The following is a 26,365-nucleotide window of genomic DNA, read 5'->3' on the forward strand; positions in this document are numbered from 1 at the left end:
GCTATCCGCCAGCTAAAGTGTGTGAATGAGCTGGGCGCACCTCACTGCGGGTGGCAGTGCTGCAGCTAGCGGTGGGGTTGCCGGGGCTGGAGATAACAGAGGCAGTACGGAACCTGCACAGCGGCAAGTGCCCAACAAAACTGCAGCTAAGAAGCGTGGAGTGTGCCAGAAAGTGACGCTCCTCCGCACCAGAGAGACCCTGCTGAGTATGCCGATGTGGGGGGTCAAGCACACAGTGAGCCGGTGCCCGTCTGTCTGTATGACATACCCCTCACACACACCCATACCTCCCAAATGTCCCGATTTTCGCGGGACAGTACCATTTTTTGGGGTCCGTCCCGCTGTCCCACCCGCGGGTCGCAGTGTCCCGCGGTGGGGGGGGGGGGGGGGCAGTTGGAAAGCTCCTGTACTTGCTGTTCTGCTTAGCAGAGCAGTGGTGAATAGTGGAGACAGAGGGAGAGGGGGCATCAGGGGGTACGGATTAAGGGGGGGTTCCAGCAGCAGAGCCGGATTAAGGGGGGGGGCAGGGGGTACGTACCGTTGGCCCCACAGTTTTAGGGGGGCCCCCGGCTGGAGTAGCTCTGTCCCAGCTCAGAAGCTCCCCCCCCACCCCACCCTGCCAGCAACAACGGCAGCATTGTGCTAGTCAGCACACGCTGCTGCGTGTTGGCAGGTCTGTGGTGTTACAGGGAGGCAGCAGTCTCCCTGCTTTCTTCTACCTGTGCGGGTGTGTAGGGGGGAGCGACCACCTCCTCTGGATTTAGCCCTAGCTGAGGGGCCAAAATTCCATAAAAAAATAAAAATTCAGAATTTGCATAAGGGGGCGTGTCCGTGCGGGCGCAATTAGGCCACGCCCCCAACCCCACAGCAGGCACAGCAATGAGATAGGGCTCCCCTGTCTCAAGTGCCCTGGGCCCCCTGGACTCATAATCAGCCCCTGGGGGCATGCCAGCAGCTCACAGAGTGCTGGGCATGCCCCCTCACTGACGAAAACGGGGGCCCTCCCGTGAAGCCACGCCCCCTTTTTGCCAAGTGTGTGTCCCTCCTTCTGCCTGAAGAAAGCTCCTGCAGAAAGCTGGGAGGTATGCACCCCTGCATGTGCCATGCCCATACTATCTGCTTCTGCTCCTAGTCTCCTATAGATTTGGCCAGATCTGTGACTCATTTGACTAACTCCGCCCACTGTTTTGACTCCGCCCAGCGTTAGCAAATTAAGCACAAAGTCACAGATCTGGGCTATTATATAGGAGATGTCTATAAAAAGGACCACATGTCCTCAAACAAAACAGGCCCCAGGGGGGGCGTCGGCCCACCGGGACTCTTCCCTGTAGACCCTATGGCCAATCCGCCTCTGTGCATCCCTCATATATAAGACGACGTCTTTAAAATGCTCTATGTTAGCAAAATATTATCCCTGTCTAGGGTATTTTATCTGACAGGGTATCAGACCACGCTGCAGCAGCACTATTCATGCTGAGGCAATTGCTGGTCTCAGTATAGTACCTGAGTGTGTATATACAGACTTCAGGATAGCCTCCTGCTTTTTATCAGCAGGCTCCTTCAAAGTGGCCGTATACTAAGACGGCAGTGCCACCTTTTTTGACAAACGTGTGAGCGCCTTATCCACCCTAGGGGATATCTCCCAACGTGACCTATCCTCTGGCGGGAAAGGGTACGCCAGCAGTAACTTTTTAGAAATTACCAGGTTCTTATCGGGGGAACCCACGCTCTTTACACACTTCATTCACTCATCTGATGGGGGAACAAATCACTGGCTGCTTTTTCTCCCCAAACATAAAACCCCTTTTATGTGGTACTTGGGTTAATGTCAGAAATGTGTAACACATTTTTCATTGCCGAGATCATGCAACGGATGTTCCTAGTGGATTGTGTATATGTCTCAACCTCGTCGACACTGGAGTCAGACTCCGTGTCGACATCTGTGTCTGCCATCTGAGGTAACGGGCGTTTTTTGAGCCCCTGATGGCCTTTGAGACGCCTGGGCAGGCGCGGGCTGAGAAGCCGGCTGTCCCACAGCTGTTACGTCATCCAGCCTTAAATGTAAGGAGTTGACATTGTCGGTTAATACCTTCCACCTATCCATCCACTCTGGTGTCGACATCCCATTTATCGGCCTCTGCTCCGCCTCCACGTAACCTTCCTCATCCAACATGTCGACACAGCCGTACCGACACACCGCACACACACAGGGAATGCTCTGACTGAGGACAGGACCCCACAAAGTCCTTTGGGGAGACAGAGAGAGAGTATGCCAGCACACACCAGAGCGCTATATAATGCAGGGATTAACACTATATTGAGTGAATTTTTCCCAATAGCTGCTTGTATATACAATATTGCGCCTAAATTTTGTGCCCCCCCTCTCTTTTTAACCCTTTGAGCCTGAAAACTACAGGGGAGAGCCTGGGGAGCTGTCTTCCAGCTGCACTGTGAAGAAAAAATGGCGCCAGTGTGCTGAGGGAGATAGCCCCGCCCCTTTTTCGGCTGACTTTTCTCTCGCTTTTTTCATGGATTCTGGCAGGGGTAATTTATCACATATATAGCCCTGGGACTATATATTGTGATGATTTGCCAGCCAAGGTGTTTATATTGCCCTCAGGGCGCCCCCCCCCCCCCCCAGCACCCATCAGTGACCGGAGTGTGAGGTGTGCATGAGGAGCAATGGCGCACAGCTGCAGTGCTGTGCGCTACCTTGTTGAAGACAGAAGTCTTCTGCCGCCGATTTTCCGGAACACTTCTTGCTTCTGGCTCTGTAAGGGGGCCGGCGGCGCGGCTCCGGGACCGAACATCGAGGTCGGGTCCTGTGGTCGATCCCTCTGGAGCTAATGGTGTCCAGTAGCCTAAGAAGCCCAAGCTACCACCAGTTAGGTAGGTTCGCTTCTTCTCCCCTTAGTCCCTCGCTGCAGTGAGTCTGTTGCCAGCAGATCTCACTGTAAAATAAAAAAACCTAAAATATACTTTCTTTCTAGGAGCTCAGGAGAGCCCCTAGTGTGCATCCAGCTCAGCCGGGCACAAGATTCTAACTGAGGTCTGGAGGAGGGTCATAGTGGGAGGAGCCAGTGCACACCAGGTAGTCCTAAAGCTTTCTTTAGTTGTGCCCAGTCTCCTGCGGAGCCGCTATTCCCCATGGTCCTTACGAAGTCCCAGCATCCACTTAGGACGTCAGAGAAATAAGCAATGCTTTCTGTAGTGTAATACCCGTACACACAGTGGGCTTTTTACTTCATTTAATCACCCCCTGGAGAGGGTCATTTTGGGAGCAATGTCATCAACAGCAACTGGAGAGCCGCCATTTGTGCAGAGGGGCAGTAGTAAGAATCTGGACGTTATTCTAAAGGTGTTAATACCCGCATACCACTATAATGGATGATACAATGATATATAATATAATATAATAAATATATACACCTTCGTCCTTTCATTAGCCTATCCACTCACCACAGTCATTCGGGTATTGGTCATTAGGTCGTTCGGATTCCTCCAGCAAACAGCGCCCTCTGCTGGACATAGAGAGTAAATGACAGTCATCGCTCCGGCGCCCTCTGCTGGACGGAGAGTTTATATCACGCCCTCTGCTGGTCAGACCGGAGAAGGCCCAGCTACGCCCCCTCTCCCTGGAGTCGGGACATCTGTTCCTCGCAACTTCCGCTTCCGCTGCTAGCTAGTAGCCGAATGCTGCAGCAGGTGAGAGCTACTGGGACTGGGAGGGCACTGGGTAGCTGATAGGGACCCTTTTACCCTCTTCTGGGTTTGGAAGCACAAAGGTTAATAATGACTGTGAGACTATTCCCTATGCATGCTATCGCCATAAGGTGGGGGTAGTTATTCAGAGTGACGTCATGCCTCCACCTGTGATATGGTATGATGTCACTACACAGGGCTGCATTTGGGTCTGTGTAGTGTGTGTGTTCAGCCTCCCATATATAGTATATATAAAGAGTTGTAACCAGCCCATGCAGCAGAGGAATGCTACTTCCAGCTGTTGTAGAACTAGAAGTCCCAGCATAAAAACAAAATTGGAAGGATTCCCACTACACTAGTGCAGAGGAGCTCCCGTGATATCTCACCACATTGCCACAAACATAGCATCAGTCCTAGGCTGGCAGGGCTCAGTCACAGGGCGCTTATTACATAGCACCAATGATATACTGTACTAACATATACAATATATAAAGGAGTCGGTGCTGGTCACAATCCTTTTCTCCGCTTCTCTAGATGTTTGATTCCGGACCGTGGATCCGAGGGGCAGTTAAACAAATAACGGTATAGACGTGTAGAACAGTCTAAAGAGTTTCCATATACCATCAGAGCTTCACCCAGATCTGTGTATCTGTAAGGCAAAGGTGCTGTTAGTAGAAACGTACCCCGACTCTCACTCTGGAAAGAAATGGCATTCATAATCCAGTTTTTCCTTTAACACCTCAGGCAATCACCTCTTTATATGTGTGTACCTAAATAATCAGTGGATGTACCCCACTCACTATTGGTGCAGAACAAGATATGCATGTATAGGTTTCAGGATAATCACAGGGACAGATCAGCATATTCCAGATGGGTTCACATTCATTGATGCTGTGTGATGATCAAGCGCCCTGTGATTGATATAAGTCCCAGTATGGCAGATGCTAGATCCAAGTGGCCTTAGGGTTGATTCTATATCGGAGTGGGAGAAGGGACCTTCTGACGTACCTAGGGGAGGAGACATGTCACCAGGGGGAGGAGCTACGGCCGAACAGGGTACCCGAAAAGTACCCTCGCGGGCTCGCTTTGCTCGTCACGCTTCAGGAATATAGGGTCGACCTCAGAAAGGTCAACAGGCACTTGGTCAACATGACAAAAAGGTCGACATGTGAAAAGGTCGACATAAGTTGTATTTTCTTGGGGGGGTGTCCTTTACTCCGTAAAAAAAAGTGACCTGGAACCCCAGTTAGTGCTCCACGTCCCCTTGCAGGTTACTATTTCCAATCATAGTCCACATGGATGGTACAGTATGAAAAAAACAAACAAACCTCAAGTCGACCTTTTACCGTGTCAACCACTTATTAATGTCGGTCTAATGACTGTCAACCTTATTCATGTCGGCCTAGTATTCGGATACCGTTAGGATAGTAGCATTCATTTAATACTGACCATGTAACACTCACATGTTGCTGCTCAGCAATCCCTAGATGTGAAATCAGTGTTTGTGGCTTTGTGTTGTGTACTCACCATGTCCCACGCTGCCGCCCTACAGATTGGAGACGGAGCTCCCAGCATGCCTTTCCTCCACGGCTTTCGGAGGATAATATTTGAATACCAGCCTCTGGTAGATGAAATTCTGGGAGCAGTGGGCATACATGACCCAGAGCAAGGGGAGACGGCACACAGCACAGTCAGGTATTGTTACACACCGTCTATTAACCTTTATTTACAAGCTAAACGTTTTATTGAACTTCATTTGAATTCTTTGGGAATTGTATACAGAAACATTTTACCGGAAATCCAAGTGTGCTTCTATAAAACACTTTCTGTTATTGCTCAGAGATCTAGGTAAACATTATAGAACATTATCTATAAATATGTAATATATATGACACATTTTTACTGTACACCTCAGACTTCCTGTCCGCTTCTTCCTCAGCTTCCTGGCCAATGATAATGACAAGTTCCTAGCTCTGAATGAATTGCTGGAGAGACATTCCCAGACTGCGTTCTACAAGGAGGGGATAAGCTACTCCCTGTTAAAGGTGGCCGAGCTGGGGCTCGCTCCTGCTGCGGAAATCCTCCTGCAGTACGGGGCAGATCTTGGCTTTGAGGGTAAGTATGTGTTCTGTATAGGAGATGTATCTATGGGCTAGTGTACCTACTGCTGCAAATGATGAGGATATTGGGAGTTATAGCAACGTTTCCCGTGAAACACAGAAGTGATGACTTCACAATTCATTGTTTGACGTCAGCAGTCACCCTATATATATAAATATTATTACATCTGCATCATTTGTATCCTGGGTCCATGCTAAAAACCTAATTATAAAACATGCGAGACTCTGCAGCATTCCTAGGAATCGCTGAAGAACTGCCCAATTACACTTCACAGCGGGATATAGCTGACATTTTAGCTTATTTCAACTGTATTCAGGGAAGAAACGTTGGATCTATTATATTGTTAAATGGGGCTAAAGCTTGGTTTACGCCATAGATTCTCAAACTCTAGGACCCCACACAGTGCATGTTTTCCAGGTCTCCTCACAGAACCACATGTGAAATAATTATCTCCACCTGTGGGTCTTTTAGAATGTGTCGGTAAGTAATGACTACACCTGTGCACCTGCTGGGTGACCTGGAAAACATGACCTGTTTGAGGTCCTGAGGACCCAGTTAGAGAACCTCTGGATTACACAAACACATCATATGTACACACCGGCAACTCTCCATTTAACGATGGAAAGGTCTTTATTACAACATTTCAGTCTCAGTTGGGTCCTTTATTAAGGACATACAATCACAAATGTATTTATCTCGCTGATGTTATGACAAGCTGTTCAACTTATGCACTGGAGACTTGCTATGGCTCAGTAACAATGCTCTCTTCCCAGATCCTGTGACGTATTATACCCCGCTACACATCGCAGTCCTCCGAAACCAGCCTGACATGGTGGAGCTGCTGGTGCAGAATGGCGCTGATATAAACAGGAGAGACCGGGTGAGAAACGGATCTATACATAATGATGTTACAGATGAGCTGCACAGCCCCATCCCCAAATTACTAAGCTTATACTGTATCTGTAGTGCCCATGGTGGGGATTCCATTGCTAAGGCCTGCAAACGCCTAGACTCCTGCATGGAACCTGGTTGATTGAATGCCTGACCTGAGTTTCGGCATCCCTCTTGTTTCTCAAAACACGATCATGGGTTATGTCATTACACATTATAATGGCATGTGGCACATTATAGCATAATATGGTAGGAGATGATCTGCATAGAAAGTGCAGGTCTATAGAGGTTAGGTTCGTGTCCGCCGGTCACCATACCGACGGCGGGATTCCGGCTTTTAAATGGAGGGGGGGGGCAGCGCAACGAAGCCCCTTGCGGGCTATTCACCGTTTAGGATCCCGGCGTCGATATTCGCCGGTCACATAACCGCATTCTGCCTTTAGCCTTGTAAAATCAATACTGTACTTGATGGTGTCTGCATAGCGCCCAGTCGCTGCTGGAAACACTGGCTAAGTGAATATTAAATGTAAAAATATATCATAAAAGGGTGATTGCAATAACAGATGGGGTTTGGGTGATAATACATTTGAGTGGAAACACCTTTAAGCCTAGCGCTTCTTTGCTTTGCACCAGACACATCCTCACTGTACATTTTTTCTTTAGATTCATGAAAGTAGCCCCTTGGATTTGGCTAGCGAGGAATCTGAACGACTGCCCTGTCTGCAGCGACTTCTGGAGCTTGGAGCAGACGTGAACGCAGCGGACAGAAACGGTCAGTAACTAGTGCTGCTGCTTATGCGGAACCGGTCATCCGTATATCTGGAGACCCTTCCACAACCTCAACTGTAAAGTCCACGGAGATCAGTGGTTCAGTGGTCAGAGAAGGCAGGAGTGGCGACAGTGGAAGAAATTGTTGGGTACTCGTCCGGAGTAAATTAGGTCAGCGGAATAGGTATTCGTACTTTATATGGGCGACCGGGCAATGGTAAACTTTTCTCACCCAAGGTATATATTCCTGAAATATATGGGTCCAGTGTGTGTTCATCCCGTTCCATATACAATGCTTTGTACTCTGAGACTAGAATACGCAGAACAAATACTAGGGGTCACCCCACAGAAGATGCTTCGCTGTAAAGGGCCGTGTGGAAGAGGCCAAGTAGTAACGACCTAGTAGATATTCTCTAGTACATTTGGGGGGAAAAGGTATCAAATCTTCCAAAGAGTGGAGAAGTTGCCCTATAGCTACCAATCAGATTATCCCTATCACTTCATAGAGTGTATTAGATAAATGATAGCTAGAAGCTGGTTGCTATGGGCAACTTCTTCACACTAGAAGGTCTGATATATTTCCCCCTTGATGACTAATAGAAAGAAAAGGTTTTGCCAGACAAATGTATCTCCCAAATAGGATTCAACAAATGTCTCTGCTGGGTGTGAGTCCCTGCCCCTTCCAGTATGAGATAGAGAGACATATATATATACACACACACACACACACACACACACAGTAAAAACCACAGCACTCACCGCACCAGAAGCGGGGCACAGCTATGCACTTACCACTCACAGGGTGGGGTGCATGTAACACTGCACTCTCCACCACAGAAGCGGGGTACACAGCTGTACCTACCACTCACAGGGCGGGGTGCATGCAGCCCATGACCACATCGCTCTAATAAATACAAACAGAGAACCCAGCACTCACCAAAGTAAACTCACTTATCCTCAACAATTCAATAAATAAATGATGGGGGTTTAGTTGGTGGATTGGCCAATGCACGGAAGCCTGTATACCGATTCAAGGTACCCCACCTTCATACAGGTCCTACACTATCACAGAGTCTTAAAACCTGACTACCACACTGCTGCATCATCTGCCTGCTAGATGTAATGTGTACCTGCCACAGACTTTATGGCTTTTAAAGGCACACTAGTCACCTATTGCACTGGCTCAAAGATGATTGCTAAAAAACAGCTGAGACAGGTTCAGGATAATGAAGTCCACACAGGGGTGCATGAGAAAGCTAGTGGCCACGGTTAATAAGAGCTAACCATAGATTAACCCCTTCATATACACACAGAGTAAAAACCACAGCACTCACCGCACCAGAAGCGGGGCACAGCTATGCACTTACCACTCACAGGGTGGGGTGCATGTAACACTGCACTCTCCACCACAGAAGCGGGGTACACAGCTGTACCTACCACTCACAGGGCGGGGTGCATGCAGCCCATGACCACATCGCTCTAATAAATACAAACAGAGAACCCAGCACTCACCAAAGTAAACTCACTTATCCTCAACAATTCAATAAATAAATGATGGGGGTTTAGTTGGTGGATTGGCCAATGCACGGAAGCCTGTATACCGATTCAAGGTACCCCACCTTCATACAGGTCCTACACTATCACAGAGTCTTAAAACCTGACTACCACACTGCTGCATCATCTGCCTGCTAGATGTAATGTGTACCTGCCACAGACTTTATGGCTTTTAAAGGCACACTAGTCACCTATTGCACTGGCTCAAAGATGATTGCTAAAAAACAGCTGAGACAGGTTCAGGATAATGAAGTCCACACAGGGGTCTCATGCACCCCTGTGTGGACTTCATTATCCTGAACCTGTCTCAGCTGTTTTTTAGCAATCATCTTTGAGCCAGTGCAATAGGTGACTAGTGTGCCTTTAAAAGCCATAAAGTCTGTGGCAGGTACACATTACATCTAGCAGGCAGATGATGCAGCAGTGTGGTAGTCAGGTTTTAAGACTCTGTGATAGTGTAGGACCTGTATGAAGGTGGGGTACCTTGAATCGGTATACAGGCTTCCGTGCATTGGCCAATCCACCAACTAAACCCCCATCATTTATTTATTGAATTGTTGAGGATAAGTGAGTTTACTTTGGTGAGTGCTGGGTTCTCTGTTTGTATGTATATGTATGTATGTATATATGTATGTATGTATGTATATATATATATATATATATATATATATATATATATATATATATATATATATATATATATAATATAGTCATAAAGCTTAGTTGCAGCAGGAAACTGTCCCTCTGTGTCAGACCGTTCTGAGGGAAGCACAAGGCAGACAATTGTGATATACCCAACCGATTTACCTATTTGGTACAAAGTATACATGTCTAAGCGGTGTTTGTGGAAAGGAGGGATTTTCTGATTGCGATATGCACGACTAATATCGTCCGTTTGGTACGCATGAAATCTCTTTTTGTGGCATATATAACTGAATGAGAAATTACTTCACCATGAGGTGTTCTTTCTATTTATATTAATTGTAGATCACCGTATGAGAAGCACAAGACAGACAAATTGTGATACGCTCAAATTGATCTAATTATCTGATACCTATTTAAGTGTTGTCTGTGATTTTAAGTTGAGGGGAAATATTACACTATGAGGCGCTTGTTTCAACTCTGTTGATTATATATATATATATATATATATTACATACACACAGTATGCTTGTATTAAACGTCATGTCCCCTTCTTGGATTGTCGACATGAGAATGTCAACAGGGTTGAGCTGCATATACCATGTCAACATTGTACCCAGATGACTTGGTCCATTCCAGTGGGCCGTGTTTGGTATCCTGGCGGTCAGGATGGCGGCGGTAATGCGGCTGACGCCGGAATCCTGACACCGGAATCCTGACACCACTCAGGGCACCGGCGCTGAGACACCCGGCAACCAACATCACGAAGGTAGGTATCCATCTGTTTATTAGGATTAGGGCCTAGAGGGGTTAGGGTTAGACACTGGGAGGGGGGGGGGGGGTAAGCCCTAGCCACCCCCCACAAAATTTAGCCCTAGAAACCACCCCCCTAGATTTGGCCCTAGAGGGAGGGTTAGGGTACTTAACCCCCAAGCAGATCGACATTCTCGGATTCTGAATGCCGGGGTCGGTCATCTGATCACCGGCATCCAGAACGCCGGGATATCATACTACACCAATTCCAACGGTCCCTGGTGGTCTAGTGATCTCTTATCTTCTCCTGGTGTGTGTGTGTGTGTGTGTGTGTGTGTGTGTGTGTGTGTGTGTCTCTCCTATTTATTTTGCGGCTATGTCTAACTAAGCCAAGAGTCACAAACAGCCAGACACCCCAGTTTTACTGTCATGTAGATTGTGCTCTACAGGTTATCTACACAGGATGTTCTACAGGGTGGGCTCTGTGTATCTGTTTTGCACATCCTGGCCAGTCAATACTCCCAGCACCTTTCAAGAGCCCCCATGGGATTCTTTCTCTCAGTTACTGGGTACTTTGGTGGATTGTCTCACTCCACCCATGGGACCTCCTATGTTAGTACCGCCTAATATGTCCCTATTACAAATCCACCTTGGGTGGATACACTGAATACTACGGTTCAGAGCTCAGCCCAGACATCCCTAGCGTTACGAAAGATGTTACCTGGGACTAAACCATCCTGTAGGTCCACTACAAGGACACCTTCATCTCAGTCCACTGCTATATCAGACTCAAACGAAATCGTCTGCTGAGGAAGGGGACGATACACGGTCTGTCACTGATTCCTGCGTAATAGATGAGGAAGTTCCCAACACAATGGAGATGGCACCTTTAATTGAGACTATTAAACATATCCTCCAACTGACGAGGAGGAACCTGAGCCGGTTGCTAAGAAAACTGATGTTTTTAAGCGACAAAAAATAATGAACTCTGAATTTCGTCATTCAGATCATCTCATGGAAATCCGACAAGAACCCTGGAAAACGCTGGGTAAAAAGTTTCCTGGGTCTAAACGATTGGCTTCCCATGACCTTATTCCTGCAGAGGATTGATCTAAATGGGTTGATTTGGATATTGCACGTCTAGTGAAGATGTCCATTCTGCCTGTCACTACTCTCCTCACTGAAAGAGCCCACTGATAGAATTAAGGCAATTTTCAATTTGTCTATATTTTTTTTTCTCTCACAGGTGCTGTAAATAGACCTACCGTGGCTGCTTTCTGGGCCGCTGAAGCCATTGAATCATGGTTATAGGCCATGGAGGAAGAATTGCCCTCAGATATATCTGAGGACTGCATGTCATACTTGGCACTTGTTAGGCAGGCAGCTGCTTACATTCATGAGGCCCTATCTGATGCTGGAGAATTGGCAGCTAAGGCGTCAGCCACCTCTGTACTGGCACGACGCATTCTCTGGCTGCGCTCATGGAAAGCTGACCTTGATTTCAAGAAAACCTTGGAATATCTCCCTTTTAAAGGTGAGGTGTTATTTTGGGCCGAATTGGACAAAATTGTCACTGCTTTGGCTGCAGCTAAGACAGTTTTTCTTCCGTCCAAACCTACTCCACGTGTTAGGAGTTAAAGTTTTCGTTTTTCCAGACAAACATCTACCGCAAAGCCCAAGGCCAAGCAACCCTGGGCTGCACGTCAACCTTCAGCAAAACCTGACAAGCCCGCAGCCTGAAGGGGCGGGCCTCCTCCTGGGGAAACCCTAGCGTGGGAGGCCGACTTCTTCACTTTGCGCGTGTCTGGTCTCTGACCACTTCAGACGCCTGGGTGCAAGAAGTAGTCTCTCACGGGTACGCGTCTCATTCAGAAGACGCCTCCCTCCAAAGTTCTTTTGCATGGGCCTTCCCTTATACCACCAAAAGGCTCTCATTCTACAAGTTGTCCAGTCACTCCTGCAATCAGGTGTGATAATACCGGTTCCTCGGTCTCAACCCCACAAGGGCTATTATTCCTCTCAATTTCTAGTGCCCAAGCCAACGAGTCACACCGACCCATCCTTAACCTCAAATCTCTCAACAGATTTTTAAAGCTTCCCAACTTCCGAATGGAGATCCATAGTCCTTGCCATGGAGCCGGGGGACTTTATCCCTGGAAATACAGGATGCGTATCTGCATATTCCTATTGCTCCTTCGCATCAACAATGCCTGCGTTTTGCTATATGCAATCAACATTATCAATTCCAGGCACTGCTATTTGGGCTGTGTACGGCGGCCAGAATTTTTACTAATGTTATGGCAGTCATGGCAACACATCAGCATCACTAGGGAGTCACAATACTTGCCTACCTGGACAACTTACTGATTATCGCTACTTCACTAGAAGTCTTGCAACAACATCTTCAGATCACGATGACCTTCCTTCAAAATCATGGATGGCTCATCAATTGGAAAAAGTCCTCCCTCGCACCATCCCAGCAGATGTGACACCTGGGAGTCCTATTGGACTCGCAACATCTCTTCCTGCCAGCAGATAAAATCTCAATGCTGCAGGACCGAGATTGCAAGCTGCTCCAACCTCAGCCATGCAAGTCCTTGGAATGATGGTCTCGACCTTCGACATGGTAGAGTATGCTCAGTTTCATTTTCTCCCCCTACGACAGGGATGGGGAACATTAGGCCCTCCAGCTGTTGTTGAACTACACATTCCAGCATGCCCTGCAACAGTTTTAGCATGGCCAAATAGCAAAACCAAGGCATGCTGGTATGTGTAGTTCAACAACAGTTGGAGGGCCGAAGGTTCCCATCTCTGCTCTACAATGTCTGATCCTGGTCAAGTGGAACGGCCAGCCTCATGTAATCAGATCACAAATGATGACTGTCACTCCGGAAGTTTGCTTGTCTCTCACTTGGTGGCTCCACACAACCCACCTAGACAAAGGACAGCCCTTTTGGATTCCGGACTGGGTGCTCCTGGCCAAAGATGCCAGCCTTCACGGTTGGGGGGAAGTAACCAAACAGCACTTGTTTGAGGGGCGTTGGACGCAGTCCGAGTCACGTATTCCAATCAATGTACTGGAACTACAAGCTGTATACAAAGGCTTAATTCTGGTGCAAAACGTTCATGGTACGCCTGTTCAGGTTCAGTCCAACAATGCCACGGCAGTGGGTTATCTCAGTCACCATAGTCAGATGGCTATGCAGGAAGTGGCCCTAATTCTGAGGTGGGCCAAATATCGCCTTTCAGCCATCTTCATTCCAGGGACCCTCAAGTGGGAAGCAGACTTCCTCAGCCACCAGGATGCTCATGCAGGAGAATGGTCCCTCCATCCAGAAGTCATTCAACTTCTAGTGGACACATGGGGCATCCCAGATGTCGACCTTATGACTTTGCGACACAACCACAAGGTTCTGCTATACGGATCCCGGTCCCAGGATCCGCAAGCAGCGTTCATGGATGCCCTCTCAGTCAAGTGGACCTTCCATCTCATGAACGTCTTTCCTCCAGTATCTCTTCTACCAAGGGTTCTACGGAAATTCAAACAGGAAGGAGGCAACCCGATAGTAGTGGCCCCACTACGGCAGGACCTCTTGTCCCAGGAACCGTGTCTACACCCAGACCTAACATGACTGTTTGACGGTGTGGCACTTGAATCTTTCATATTAAGGTCAAAAGGTTTTTCTCACTCGGTTGTGGCATACTTACTACCAGTGGTGCGCTACCAAGCGCTATGACGCTGCTATCTTCCAGATATCCAGAATACTTGCCTTCCTTCAACGGGGATTGAGCCTTGGCCTTCGTCTGGCTTCTCTCAAAGTGCATATTTCTGCTTTATCTGTATGGTTTCAACGCAGGATTACTCCACTTTCGGATGTTCGTACCTTCCTCCACGGCGTTATCCAGGTTAAGTCTCCCTATGTCCCTCATGTGGCTCCGTGGGATCTATCTGTGGTTCTGGACACTCTTCAGCATTCTCCTTTTGAACCTCTGGAATTGGTTGATCTGAAATGGTTAACTGAAAAGACTTTATTCCTTCTGGCCAATACATCTGCCAGATGGGTGTCAAATTTGGGTGCTCTTTCCTGTCGCCCATTTTTCATCCGGACAGGGCTGTACTTCGTACTCGTCCGGGTTACCTACCTAAAGTGGTCTCCCGTTTCCACTTGAATGAGGAAATTGTTGTTCTGGCCTTCGTCTCCCTGGATCTCTTGGCTGCAGAAAGTTCTCTAGATGGGGCTCATGCTCTCCGTATCTATGTAGATCAAAACAGTTCGCTGTGGAGATCGGATTCCTTCTTCTTCCTTCTATGGTTTTCACAAATGTGGTTGGCCCGCTAATAGACAGACTCTGGGCAGATGGATTAGAATGGGTATCGCACAAGCTGATCTTCCAGTCCCAGCTTCTATCTCTGCCCATTCTACTCGATCTGTGGGAACGTCATGGGCGGTGCGCCATGACGCGTCCACTGCATAATTGTGCAAGGCAGCTATGTGCTCTTCTATCCACACCTTTCTTCTATGTCTTTGTAAATTCTCATCCCAGGATGCTTCATTTCGATGCCTGATTATACTATTCACTCGGGAGGGTCCCCGACCCTTGAAGTACTGCTTTAGGACATCCCCGGTGTTTCCGTGTGGAGCCCTATGGAACCTTAAGAAGAAAGCATTATTGTAGACTTACCTTTTAACTCTTTCTTTGAGGTCCATAGGGCGCCCACCCTGATGCACCTGGCCTGTATGGGTTTGCGGCTTTGGTCACTGGTTCCATTTTCCTGTCTGTGAGAGTGTGTTCTTTTGTGTACCATATTCTTCTTCTTCTCTCTTGATTCTCTTCCTGCTTTGGACTTGTTACCAAAACTGACCTGACTGAGCATGGAGACGAGTTATAGGAAGAGGGACCAAGGCATCCTGGGATATCTGAAAAGGCTTAACTGTTTGGTGCACAGGAGCTGATCCCACCACCTATAACCCCAGTGTTCCCCTATGGACCTCGAAGAAAGAGAGTCATCAAAGATAAGACTACCATAGCGCTCCTTATTTCAGTGGTTTCTTCTATTTGTTTAAGGTTTTGGTGCTGATTCCATGATAGTTCATATTTCATATTTGTTCCAGTGATCTACGTTAATGTTTATCAGTTTCCCCCCCATTTTTGGCAGGTAAGACTGCGCTTTTACATGCACTGGCCAGCAGCGACGGGGTCCAGATCCACAACACTGAAAATATCAGGTTGCTATTGGAGGGAGGTAAGTGATCATGTACCTAGTTTTTGCCAAACTAGCAATTATAACATTTTCCACGAGCAGTTGCATCATCCAAATTCTACAGACAGGTTGTAGTATCTGCTCTTAAGGTGCGTACACACTAGGTGATATTTTAAACAATATTGCACATTTTCACCCTTCTGAGCGACATCATTTGTACTGTCGTCCATTGTGTACACTACAAACGAAGAGCGCTCCCGTGGGTCGTTATTGACCCCCACTGTCGTCTGTACATGGAGCTCTATTTTGGACTTATCGTCCAAAACTGCATGTACTTTGGCGGCATGACATCAATAAATTATATCGTTAGCGATATCGTACAGTGCACGCACTATATCGCGCTCCCTGGAGGGTAGGGAAAACACTTTGGGGTATATTCAATTGAAGTCGAAAGCTGCCGTCTGTCGAAAAGATGGCAGTTTTCGACTTTTTAAGGTCGAATCGTGATTCGACCTATTCAATATATCCCAACATTTTTCGACAAGTCGATGAATTCGACTTGTCGAAAATAGCTGCCGATCCACGTGCTTGTCCTTTTCGACCATCTCAGTCCGACATAAAAAAATGTCGGACTGAGATGTGGGACCCAGAGGAGGAGATGGGGGAGAGCCGCAGGGAGACGGGGGACAGCCGCGGGCATATAGGAGCGATCAGCGCTGCAGCAGGATGTCACAGAGCCGCGCCGCTCGCGGCAGCATCCACCCGGCTCCAGCAAGTGAGGTCACGCTTGCTGGAGCCAGGTGGACACTGCCGTGAGGTTGGGCGGCTGTGTGACATCCTCCTGCAGCGCTGTTCTCCGCCGTCTGGCGGCGGCTGTCCCCACTGGTCTCCCTGCGGCTCCCCCCCCCCCTCCTCCTCTGGGTCCCTCATCTCAATTCGACTTGAAAAAGTCGAATTGAGATGAGATTTGAATAGGGGTTGTCGGATCCATTTCGACAAATGCATGTCGGAATGTATCCAGCGCTATTAGAATATACTCCTAAGTGATATCGCTCATGGAGGGTATCGCCTAGTGTGTATTCACCTTTAGCTGCTAATGATGGTAACATTTAATGTACGTGGGGCTGAGTACAGGAGAATTGTCTGTTTTCAAATTGCATGTTAAAATCTCTCTTGTATGTATAATTTTAGGGGGCGATTCAGTTAGCCAGGGTTTTGGTTTTAGCTCCTTAGTTAAGTGCTCTGTGCGCTTCAGTTATTTCTCACTTCTAGCCCCAGAAACGCAGTTTGCCCCTCAGGAGCGTGTGAGTAGAAATCCGCGTTAGAGTGCATCCTTGGGGCTTATCGCGGGCAGTAATTATTAGCTCCTGCCTCTTAACCCGCAGTTAATTGAATTTCCCACCTTTTATATGTATACTTTCACTACATTCTAAACGTTTTCTGTAAAGTGTTCTTGTCTGATTATTTTATTACTTGTCTATGTGACGACTTTTACTAAGCACTTAGCCGCTGTCACAAAGCTTTCTAAAAACGAATGCTTGTTTCCCACTGTTACGGAGATCCTGTGTTGCGCTCCTGCGAGGTTACGGGTGGCAAATACAGTTGCAGTAATAGAAGTTAGAACCGCTTTTACCTCCAGAATTGGACAATTTGCATGTGAGGAAAGTTGGAATACAAGATTTGTGGTGCTGATTTTTATTAATCTACCGTTATATGTAAATATTAAGATATACATGATTGGCGTAACAAACGTCCAGAAAGACAAAGCAATCTGTGTAGTAAAAGTTGCAAGCTGGCGTGTAACTAGCAATAACATATCCTGAATGTAGATGCTTCTTACCCTAGCACAAAGGTTCCCAAATGTGGTCCTCAAGGCACCCCATCGGTGCAGGATGTCAGTATATCCATGACTCGGCACAGATGGTTAAATCAAATTGACTGAGGTGCTAATTATGTCACCTGTGGCCAAGCATTGATAAACTTAAAATCTGGACCATTGGGGCTCCTTAAGAACCCCGTTTGGGAACCTGTGCCCTAGCAGAATGTCCTATGACAGTGATGGCTAACCTTGACACTCCAGCTGTTGTTGAACTACACATCCCAGCATGCCCTGCATCCGTTTTAGCATGGCCAAATAGCAAAAACTGTAGCAGGGCATGCTGGGATGTGTAGTTCAACAACAGCTGGAGAGTCAAGGTTAGCCATCACTGTCCTATGATAATGTGTCGATGATAAATGTTTATTAGTGAATGTCCAGCCTGCTGTTTACCTGCAGTGTTTGCCTGTCTAGGTGCGGACGTAAAGGCCATGACCAAGGACTGCGACACCGTGTTTTCCAGTATCATATTCCTGCTGGGAGAGACTGTGGGATCCGATAAAGAGGAAGCGAAGCTGATTAATCGCTTCTGCTTCCGCGTCAGCCAGTTGCTGATGGCCCACGGCGCAGACCCCAGCGAGTGCCCATCCCACGAGTCCCTCACACACACGTGCCTGAAGAGTTTCAAGCTCCACTTTCCCCTCCTGCGCTTCCTCCTGGAGTCCGGTGCTTCCTATAACTGCTCTCAGCACGGCCCTTCCTGCTGGTCTGGCTTCCATATAGTCTTTGACAGGCTATGCACGTACCTGGGCAGCTGCGAGGACTGTGACTCTGTGGAGCTGCTTAGAACGGCTGAAAGTGTCCTGGACCTCATGATCGCCCATTCGCCGAAAATCATTCTACCCAGAAACTTTGAAATAAAGGCAGCGAGCTGCAGTAGCCATGCAGACAAAGTGACCGCCTTACACCAGTCTCTGAAACAAATGGAGCAGTCGCCCCCTACCCTAAACCATTTGTGCAGGGTGTACATTCGCCAGAGGCTCAGGCCGTGGCCTGTAGATGTTAAAGTGAAATCCCTGCCCCTTCCAGACCGGCTGAAATGGTATCTTCTCATCAATCCCATTGCTTCCTGTGAGGATGATTTATAGTGGACTGGTCCACTGTGTCAGGAGAGAGGGTGGCTCTCGTAGACTTCACACACACTGCTCAAGACCTGTGGCGTTACCGCACACCAGTCTCTGCTTCTGCAGGGCAGAGGTGGCTCCCATCCCACCCGTATTCCTCGTGTTTGTGACGTCACAGTGCGTATACACCGGAGGTTTATCCGTATCACCAGAGACTAGAAGCAGTATTGTCCGCTTCTGCATGTGTCACATTCCCAGAACTCAGTATTTGTGCTAATAAACGGAGATGTTTGTGCAGGGCACTTTTTTTATTTTTATTTGCTTTTTTCAGGTTAAATATCACCTATTAGGATCAGTACAAGATCCCGTTGGACGAGATCCCGGCGGTCGGAATACAGACACCGGCATCCCAACAGTGGGAGAATATGACGGGATTGTGGCGGTCGGGATTCCGGTGTCGGTATTCCAACCGCCGGGATTCTGTCCAGCGGGATCTTGACTGCATCCCCACCTATTATGTAGGCGGACATATACTGATACCCCTTTTCCACTTGGTAGCATGGGTCGCAGCCGGGAGCCTGACACGGCTGCGACCCGTGCTAGAGCCCCTTTCTACACTTAGTGACGCTGCTGCTGACGCGGCAGGGGCAGCGCTGGGAGATCACATGATCTCCCAGCGCCACCCTTCCATACACTGTGAACGGGAGCCGTGTCGCATCGACACTGCTTCCGTTTACACTACACAGCTTACCGGGTTGAACACGTGTTCAACCCGGCAAGCTACCCGGGTAGGATTCCCAGATCACTTGATCCGGGAATTTGCAGGGGGGGGGGGGGGGGGGCGTTCCACTAGGACAAAACACGGGTAAATGCGCGCCCCCGTGCATTTACCCGTGTTTTTAGAGCTAGTGGAAAAGGGGTATAAGCAGTAATAAAAGTGGAGAAGTTGCCCATGGCAACCAATCAGCTACTCTGTATACTTTTATAGCAGGGATGGGGAACCTTCGGCCCTCCAGCTGTTGTTGACCTACACATCCCAGCATGCCTTGCAAAAGTTTTAGCATGGCCAAATGGCAAAACTGTAGCAAGACATGCTGTATTTGTAGTTTTAACAGCTGGAGGGCCAAAGGTTCTCCATCCCTGTTTCTCTATCGTCCTAAGTGGATGCTGGGGTTCCTGAAAGGACCATGGGGAATAGCGGCTCCGCAGGAGACAGGGCACAAAAGTAAAGCTTTTACAGGTCAGGTGGTGTGTACTGGCTCCTCCCCCTATGACCCCCCTCCAGACTCCAGTTAGATTTTTGTGCCCGGCCGAGAAGGGTGCAATTCTAGGTGGCTCTCATAAAGAGCTGCTTAGAGAGTTTAGCTTAGGTTTTTTATTTTACAGTGATTCCTGCTGGCAACAGGATCACTGCAACGAGGGACAGAGGGGAGAAGAAGTGAACTCACCTGCGTGCAGGATGGATTGGCTTCTTGGCTACTGGACATGAAGCTCCAGAGGGACGATCACAGGTACAGCCTGGATGGTCACCGGAGCCACGCCGCCGGCCCCCTCACAGATGCTGAAGCAAGAAGAGGTCCAGAATCGGCGGCTGAAGACTCCTGCAGTCTTCTTAAGGTAGCGCACAGCACTGCAGCTGTGCGCCATTTTCCTCTCAGCACACTTCACACGGCAGTCACTGAGGGTGCAGGGCGCTGGGGGGGGGCGCCCTGGGAGGCAAATGAAAACCTTTAAAAAGGCTAAAAATACCTCACATATAGCCCCAGAGGCTATATGGAGATATTTACCCCTGCCTAAATGTACTAAATAGCGGGAGACGAGCCCGCCGAAAAAGGGGCGGGGCCTATCTCCTCAGCACACGGCGCCATTTTCTGTCACAGCTCCGCTGGTCAGGAAGGCTCCCAGGTCTCTCCCCTGCACTGCACTACAGAAACAGGGTATAACAGAGAGGGGGGGCAGAATAAATGGCAATATATTAATATAAAAGCAGCTATAAGGGAGCACTTAATAATAAGGCTATCCCTGTCATATATAGCGCTTTTTGGTGTGTGCTGGCAGACTCTCCCTCTGTCTCCCCAAAGGGCTAGTGGGTCCTGTCTTCGTATAGAGCATTCCCTGTGTGTCTGCTGTGTGTCGGTACGTGTGTGTCGACATGTATGAGGACGTTATTGGTGTGGAGGCGGAGCAATTGCCAAATATGAGGATGTCACCTCCTAGGGGGTCGACACCAGAATGGATGCCTTTATTTGTGGAATTACGGGATAGCGTCAACTCGCTTAAGCAGTCGTTTGCCGACATGAGGCGGCCGGACACTCAATTAGTGTCTGTCCAGGCGCCTCAAACACCGTCAGGGGCTGTAAAACGTCCCTTGCCTCAGTCGGTCGACACAGACCCAGACACAGGCACTGATTCCGGTGGTGAAGGTGACGAATCAACCGTATTTTCCAGTAGGGCCACACGTTATATGATTTTGGCAATAAAGGAGATGTTACATTTAGCTGATACTACAGGTACCACTAAACAGGGTATTATGTGGGGTGTGAAAAAACTACCAGTAGTTTTTACCGAATCAGAAGAATTAAATGACGTGTGTGATGAAGCGTGGGGTGCCCCGATAAAAAACTGCTAATTTCAAAGAAGTTATTGGCTTTATACCCTTTCCCGCCAGAGGTTAGGGAGCGCTGGGAAACACCTCCTAGGGTGGACAAAGCGCTAACACGCTTATCAAAACAAGTGGCGTTACCCTCTCCTGAGACGGACGCACTTAAAGATCCATCAGATAGGAGGATGGAAAATATCCAAAAAGGTATATACACACATGCAGGTGTTATACTACGACCAGCTATTGCGACTGCCTGGATGTGCAGTGCTGGGGTAGTTTGGTCAGAGTCCCTGATCGAAAATATTGATACCCTGGACAGGGACAATATTTTACTGTCGTTAGAACAAATAAAGGATGCATTTCTTTATATGCGTGATGCACAGAGAGATATCTGCACACTGGCATCACGGGTAAGTGCTATGTCCATTTCGGCCAGAAGAGCTTTATGGACACGACAGTGGACAGGCGATGCGTAGAGGAGTTATTTGAGGTCGGTCTATCGGATTTGGTGGCCACGGCTACGGCCGGGAAATCCACCTTTCTACCTCAAGTCACTCCCCAACAGAAAAAGGCACCGACCTTTCAACCGCAGCCCTTTCGTTCCTTTAAAAATAAGAGAGCAAAGGGCTATTCATATCTGCCACGAGGCAGAGGACGAGGGAAGAGACAGCAACAGGCAGCTCCTTCCCAGGAACAGAAGCCCTCCCCGCCTTCTACAAAAGCCTCAGCATGACGCTGGGGCTTCGCAAGCGGACTCGGGGGCGGTAGGCGGTCGTCTCAAAAATTACAGCGCGCAGTGGGCTCACTCGCAGGTAAATCCCTGGATCCTGCAGATAATATCTCAGGGGTACAGGTTGAAATTAGAGACAGAGCCACCTCGCCGTTTCCTGAAGTCTGCTTTACCAACGTCCCCCTCAGAAAGGGAGACGGTTTTGGAAGCCATTCACAAGCTGTATTCTCAGCAGGTGATAGTCTAGGTACCTCTTCTACAACAAGGGAAGGGGTATTATTCCACTCTATTTGTGGTACCGAAGCCGGATGGCTCGGTAAGGCCTATTCTAAATCTGAAGTCCTTGAACCTATACATAAAGAAGTTCAAGTTCAAGATGGAGTCACTCAGAGCAGTGATAGCGAACCTGGAAGAAGGGGACTTTATGGTATCCTTGGACATCAAGGATGCGTATCTCCACGTTCCAATTACCCCTCACACCAGGGGTACCTCAGGTTCGTTGTACAAAACTGTCACTATCAGTTTCAGACGCTGCCGTTTGGTTTGTCCACGGCACCTCGGGTCTTTACAAAGGTAATGGCCGAGATAATATTTCTTCTTCGAAGAAAAGGCGTATTAATTATCCCATACTTGGACGATCTCCTAATAAGGGCAAGGTCCAGAGAACAGCTAGAGATGGGTTTAGCACTATCTCAAGAGGTGCTAAAGCAGCACGGATGGATTCTGAATATTCCAAAATCCCAATTAATGCCGACAACTCGTCTGCTGTTCCTGGGGATGATTCTGGACACAGTTCAGAAAAAGGTTTTTCTTCCCGAAGAAAAAGCCAAGGAGTTATCTGACCTGGTCAGGAACCTCCTAAAACCAGGAAAGGTGTCTGTACATCAATGCACAAGAGTCCTGGGAAAAAATGGTAGCTTCTTACGAAGCAATCCCTTTCGGCAGATTCCATGCAAAGGGATCTGTTGGACAAATGGTCAGGGTCGCATCTTCAGATGCACCTGCGGATAACCCTGTCGCCGAGGACGAGGGTATCCCTTCTGTGGTGGTTGCAGGAGGCTCATCTATTGGAGGGCCGCAGATTCGGCATGCAGGATTGGATCCTGGTGACCACGGATGCCAGCCTGAGAGGCTGGGGAGCAGTCACACAGGGAAGAAATTTCCAGGGAATGTGGTCGAGCCTGAAAAAGTCTCTTCACATAAGCATTCTGGAACTAAGAGCAATCTACAATGCTCTAAGCCAGGCGGAACCTCTGCTTCAAGGAAGACCGGTGTTGATCCAGTCGGACAACATCACGGCAGTCGCCCATGTAAACAGACAGGGCGGCACAAGAAGCAGGAGGGCAATGGCAGAAGCTGCCAGGATCCTTCGCTGGGCGGAGAATCACGTGATAGCACTGTCAGCAGTATTCATCCCGGGCGTGGACAACTGGGAAGCAGACTTCCTCAGCAGACACGACCTTCACCCGGGAGAGTGGGGACTTCATCCAGAAGTTTTCCACATGCTATTAAACCGTTGGGTAAAACCAATGGTGGACATGATGGCGTCTCGCCTCAACAAAACACTGGACAGGTATTGCGCCAGGTCAAGAGATCCGCAGGCAATAGCTGTGGACGCGCTGGTAACACGTTGGGTGTACCAGTCGGTATATGTGTTTCCTCCTCTGCCTCTCATACCAAAGGTATTGAGGATTATACGGCAAAGAGGAGTAAGACTAGTGGCTCCGGATTGGCCAAGAAGGACTTGGTACCCGGAACTTCAAGAGATGGTCACGGACGATCCGTGGCCTCTACTTCTGAGAAGGGGCCTGCTTCAGCAGGGTCCTTGTCTTTTTCAAGACTTACCGCGGCTGCGTTTGACGGCATGGCGTTGAATGCCAGATCCTAAAAGGAAAAGGCATTCCAGAAGAAGTCATTCCTACCTTGATAAAGGCAAGGAAGGAAGTCACCGCGAAGCATTATCGCCGTATTTGGCGAAAATATGTTGCGTGGTGCGAGCAGCGGAGTGCTCCGATGGAGGAATTTCAACTGGGTCGTTTTCCTACATTTCCTGCAATCAGGATTGTCTATGGGTCTCAAATTGGGATCTATTAAGGTTCAAATTTCGGCCCTATCAATATTCTTCCACAAAGAATTGGCCTCAGTCCCTGAGGTCCAGATTTTTATCAAAGGAGTACTGCATATACAGCCTCCTGTGGTGCCTAAGGTGGCACCGTGGGATCTAAATGTAGTTTTAGATTTCCTCAAATCCAATTGGTTTGAACCACTAAAGAATGTGGATTTGAAATATCTCACATGGAAAGTGACTATGTTACTGGCCCTGGCTTCGGCCGGGAGAGTATCTGAACTGGCGGCTTTGTCTTATAAAAGCCCTTATTTAATTTTCCATTCGACATAGGGCAGAGCTGCGGACGCGTCCGCATTTTCTCCCTAAGGTGGTATCAGCGTTTCACCTGAACCAGCCTATTGTAGTGCCTGCGGCTACAGACGACTTGAAGGACTCCAAGTTGTTGGACGTTGTCAGAGCCTTAAAAATATACATTTAAAGGACGGCTGGAGTCAGAAAATCTGACTCGCTGTTTATACTGTATGCACCCAACAAGTTGGGTGCACCTGCTTCTAAGCAGTCGATTGCTCGTTGGTTTTGTAACAAAATTCAACTTGTACATTCTGTGGCAGGCCTGCCACAGCCTAAATCTGTTAAGGCCCATTCCGCAAGGAAGGTGGGCTCATCTTGGGCGGCTGCCCGAGGGGTCTCGGCATTACAACTCTGCCGAGCAGCTACGTGGTCAGGGGAGAACACGTTTGTAAATTTTTACAAATTTGATACCCTGGCAAAGGAGGACCTGGAGTTCTCTCATTCGGTGCTGCAGAGTCATCCGCACTCTCCCGCCCGTTTGGGAGCTTTGGTATAATCCCCATGGTCCTTTCAGGAACCCCAGCATCCACTTAGGACGATAGAGAAAATAAGAATTTACTTACCGATAATTCTATTTCTCGGAGTCCGTAGTGGATGCTGGGCGCCCATCCCAAGTGCGGATTATCTGCAATACTTGTACATAGTTATTGTTAACTAATTCGGGTTATTGTTTAGGAAGCCATCTTTCAGAGGCTCCTCTGTTATCATACTGTTAACTGGGTTTAGATCACAAGTTGTACGGTGTGATTGGTGTGGCTGGTATGAGTCTTACCCGGGATTCAAAATCCTCCCTTATTGTGTACGCTCGTCCGGGCACAGTACCTAACTGGAGTCTGGAGGGGGGTCATAGGGGGAGGAGCCAGTACACACCACCTGACCTGTAAAAGCTTTACTTTTGTGCCCTGTCTCCTGCGGAGCCGCTATTCCCCATGGTCCTTTCAGGAACCCCAGCATCCACTACGGACTCCGAGAAATAGAATTATCGGTAAGTAAATTCTTATTTTTATAGTATGCAAATTATTATGGACAACTTCTCCACTTTTATCACTGTTTAGTACATGTTCCCCATAATCTCTTAAACTGGTGAAATTAGTCAATATAATCATTCCTTACTTTTTTTTTTTGCTTGGTAACATAATGAGTTTCCCCCGATTACGCAGAACATTATGTAAGGAAATATTGGTTCAAGGACAGTCTCTGTACTATGGAGGGTGGGGCTCCAGCTTCCCAGCATGCTCTGCTAGAGATGAAGGAAATGGTAGTACATGAATAGTCTCTGTACTATGAAGGGAGGGGGGTGTTGATGTAGCTTCAGCTTCCCACCATGCTCTGCCAGTGATGATGGACACTGGTAGGGATTGTGTGTTATCTGTCGATGGTACCATTGATGGATAAACTTGGTGGTGTAAAACCATACGTAATGAAACAATGGTTTTACACACCGGTGGCCGTACCTGCATTATTGTAAAATAAATTGCGGGCCAATCAGAGTCAGGGGGCGGGGCTAAGCTCTGTGCCCTGACACTTTGGGGGGGGGGGGGGGGGGGGGGGGAATTCGGTAGCACTGAACCATCGATGGCTGGAAACCATCTGGTTCTCCCCCAGTGATGGTAAAAGTATTCTACATCCGCCATAGATCATCAATGATTTTGGATCATCAATGGTCGATGGTCATCCCTAGACACTGGTAGCTTACCCTTTTTATTTTGTTTTCAAGTATTTACTAAAAGGGCCCGTACATCAGCAATCTATTGGGACTATCTGATGTCAATAAATCTGCAGTTATGGGGATCGCAGATTTTGGCCACAAATTGACTGGGATTGTTAAATCAGGTTTTTCAACATGTTTAATTTCACAGATCAATTGGGACTGTAGATTGTTACTCATACACTAGCAATCAGCAGATCTGCAGACCGTTTCTAGTAAACTGATGAGTCTTTCAAGATTGGCAGATCTGTTTAACTGAAAATGATCTGCAAATCACTGAAAAAATAAGAATTTACTTACCGATAATTCTATTTCTCATAGTCCGTAGTGGA

General features: G+C 48.1%; 2 protein-coding genes across 6 annotated transcripts in view; one reads left to right on the forward strand and one right to left on the reverse strand.

Annotated features, from left to right (window-relative positions):
- Positions 1-3,662, reverse strand: part of LOC134948477 (RIB43A-like with coiled-coils protein 2) — a 74,560-nt gene extending 70,898 nt beyond the window's left edge. For all 4 annotated transcript variants that reach the window (XR_010182964.1, XR_010182963.1, XM_063936469.1 and 1 more), the window contains exon 1: positions 3,460-3,662. Coding sequence is in view for 2 of the 4 variants with exons in the window: in XM_063936469.1 (XP_063792539.1) it covers positions 3,460-3,549 (90 nt within the window). In the remaining 2 variants the exon portion in view is untranslated. The remainder of the gene's footprint in view (positions 1-3,459) is intronic.
- ASB6 (ankyrin repeat and SOCS box containing 6) lies at positions 3,599-18,876 on the forward strand. 2 transcript variants are annotated; one of them, XM_063936467.1, is made up of 7 exons: positions 3,599-3,705; positions 5,255-5,397; positions 5,642-5,817; positions 6,597-6,703; positions 7,378-7,486; positions 15,590-15,676; positions 17,925-18,876. In XM_063936467.1, exons 1-7 carry the CDS (start codon positions 3,694-3,696, stop codon positions 18,596-18,598), a joined length of 1,308 nt encoding a protein of 435 aa, XP_063792537.1. In that variant the 5' UTR covers positions 3,599-3,693; the 3' UTR covers positions 18,599-18,876. The 2 variants fall into 2 exon arrangements, with proteins under 2 accessions (XP_063792537.1, XP_063792538.1); XM_063936468.1 differs by lacking the exon at positions 3,599-3,705 and adding an exon at positions 3,722-3,785.
- Positions 18,877-26,365: the final 7,489 nt, after the last annotated feature.

The sequence above is a fragment of the Pseudophryne corroboree genome, chromosome 8 (assembly GCF_028390025.1).
Source record: "Pseudophryne corroboree isolate aPseCor3 chromosome 8, aPseCor3.hap2, whole genome shotgun sequence".
In the NCBI taxonomy this organism is placed as follows: Eukaryota; Metazoa; Chordata; class Amphibia; order Anura; family Myobatrachidae; genus Pseudophryne; species Pseudophryne corroboree.

Bases quoted from the DNA above. Each gene is read 5' to 3' on its own strand.
- ASB6 (XM_063936467.1), top strand. The intron at 5,818-6,596 runs GTAAGTATGTGT...CTCTCTTCCCAG, and splicing joins GGCAGATCTTGGCTTTGAGG to ATCCTGTGACGTATTATACC. The intron at 15,677-17,924 runs GTAAGTGATCAT...TTGCCTGTCTAG, and splicing joins CAGGTTGCTATTGGAGGGAG to GTGCGGACGTAAAGGCCATG.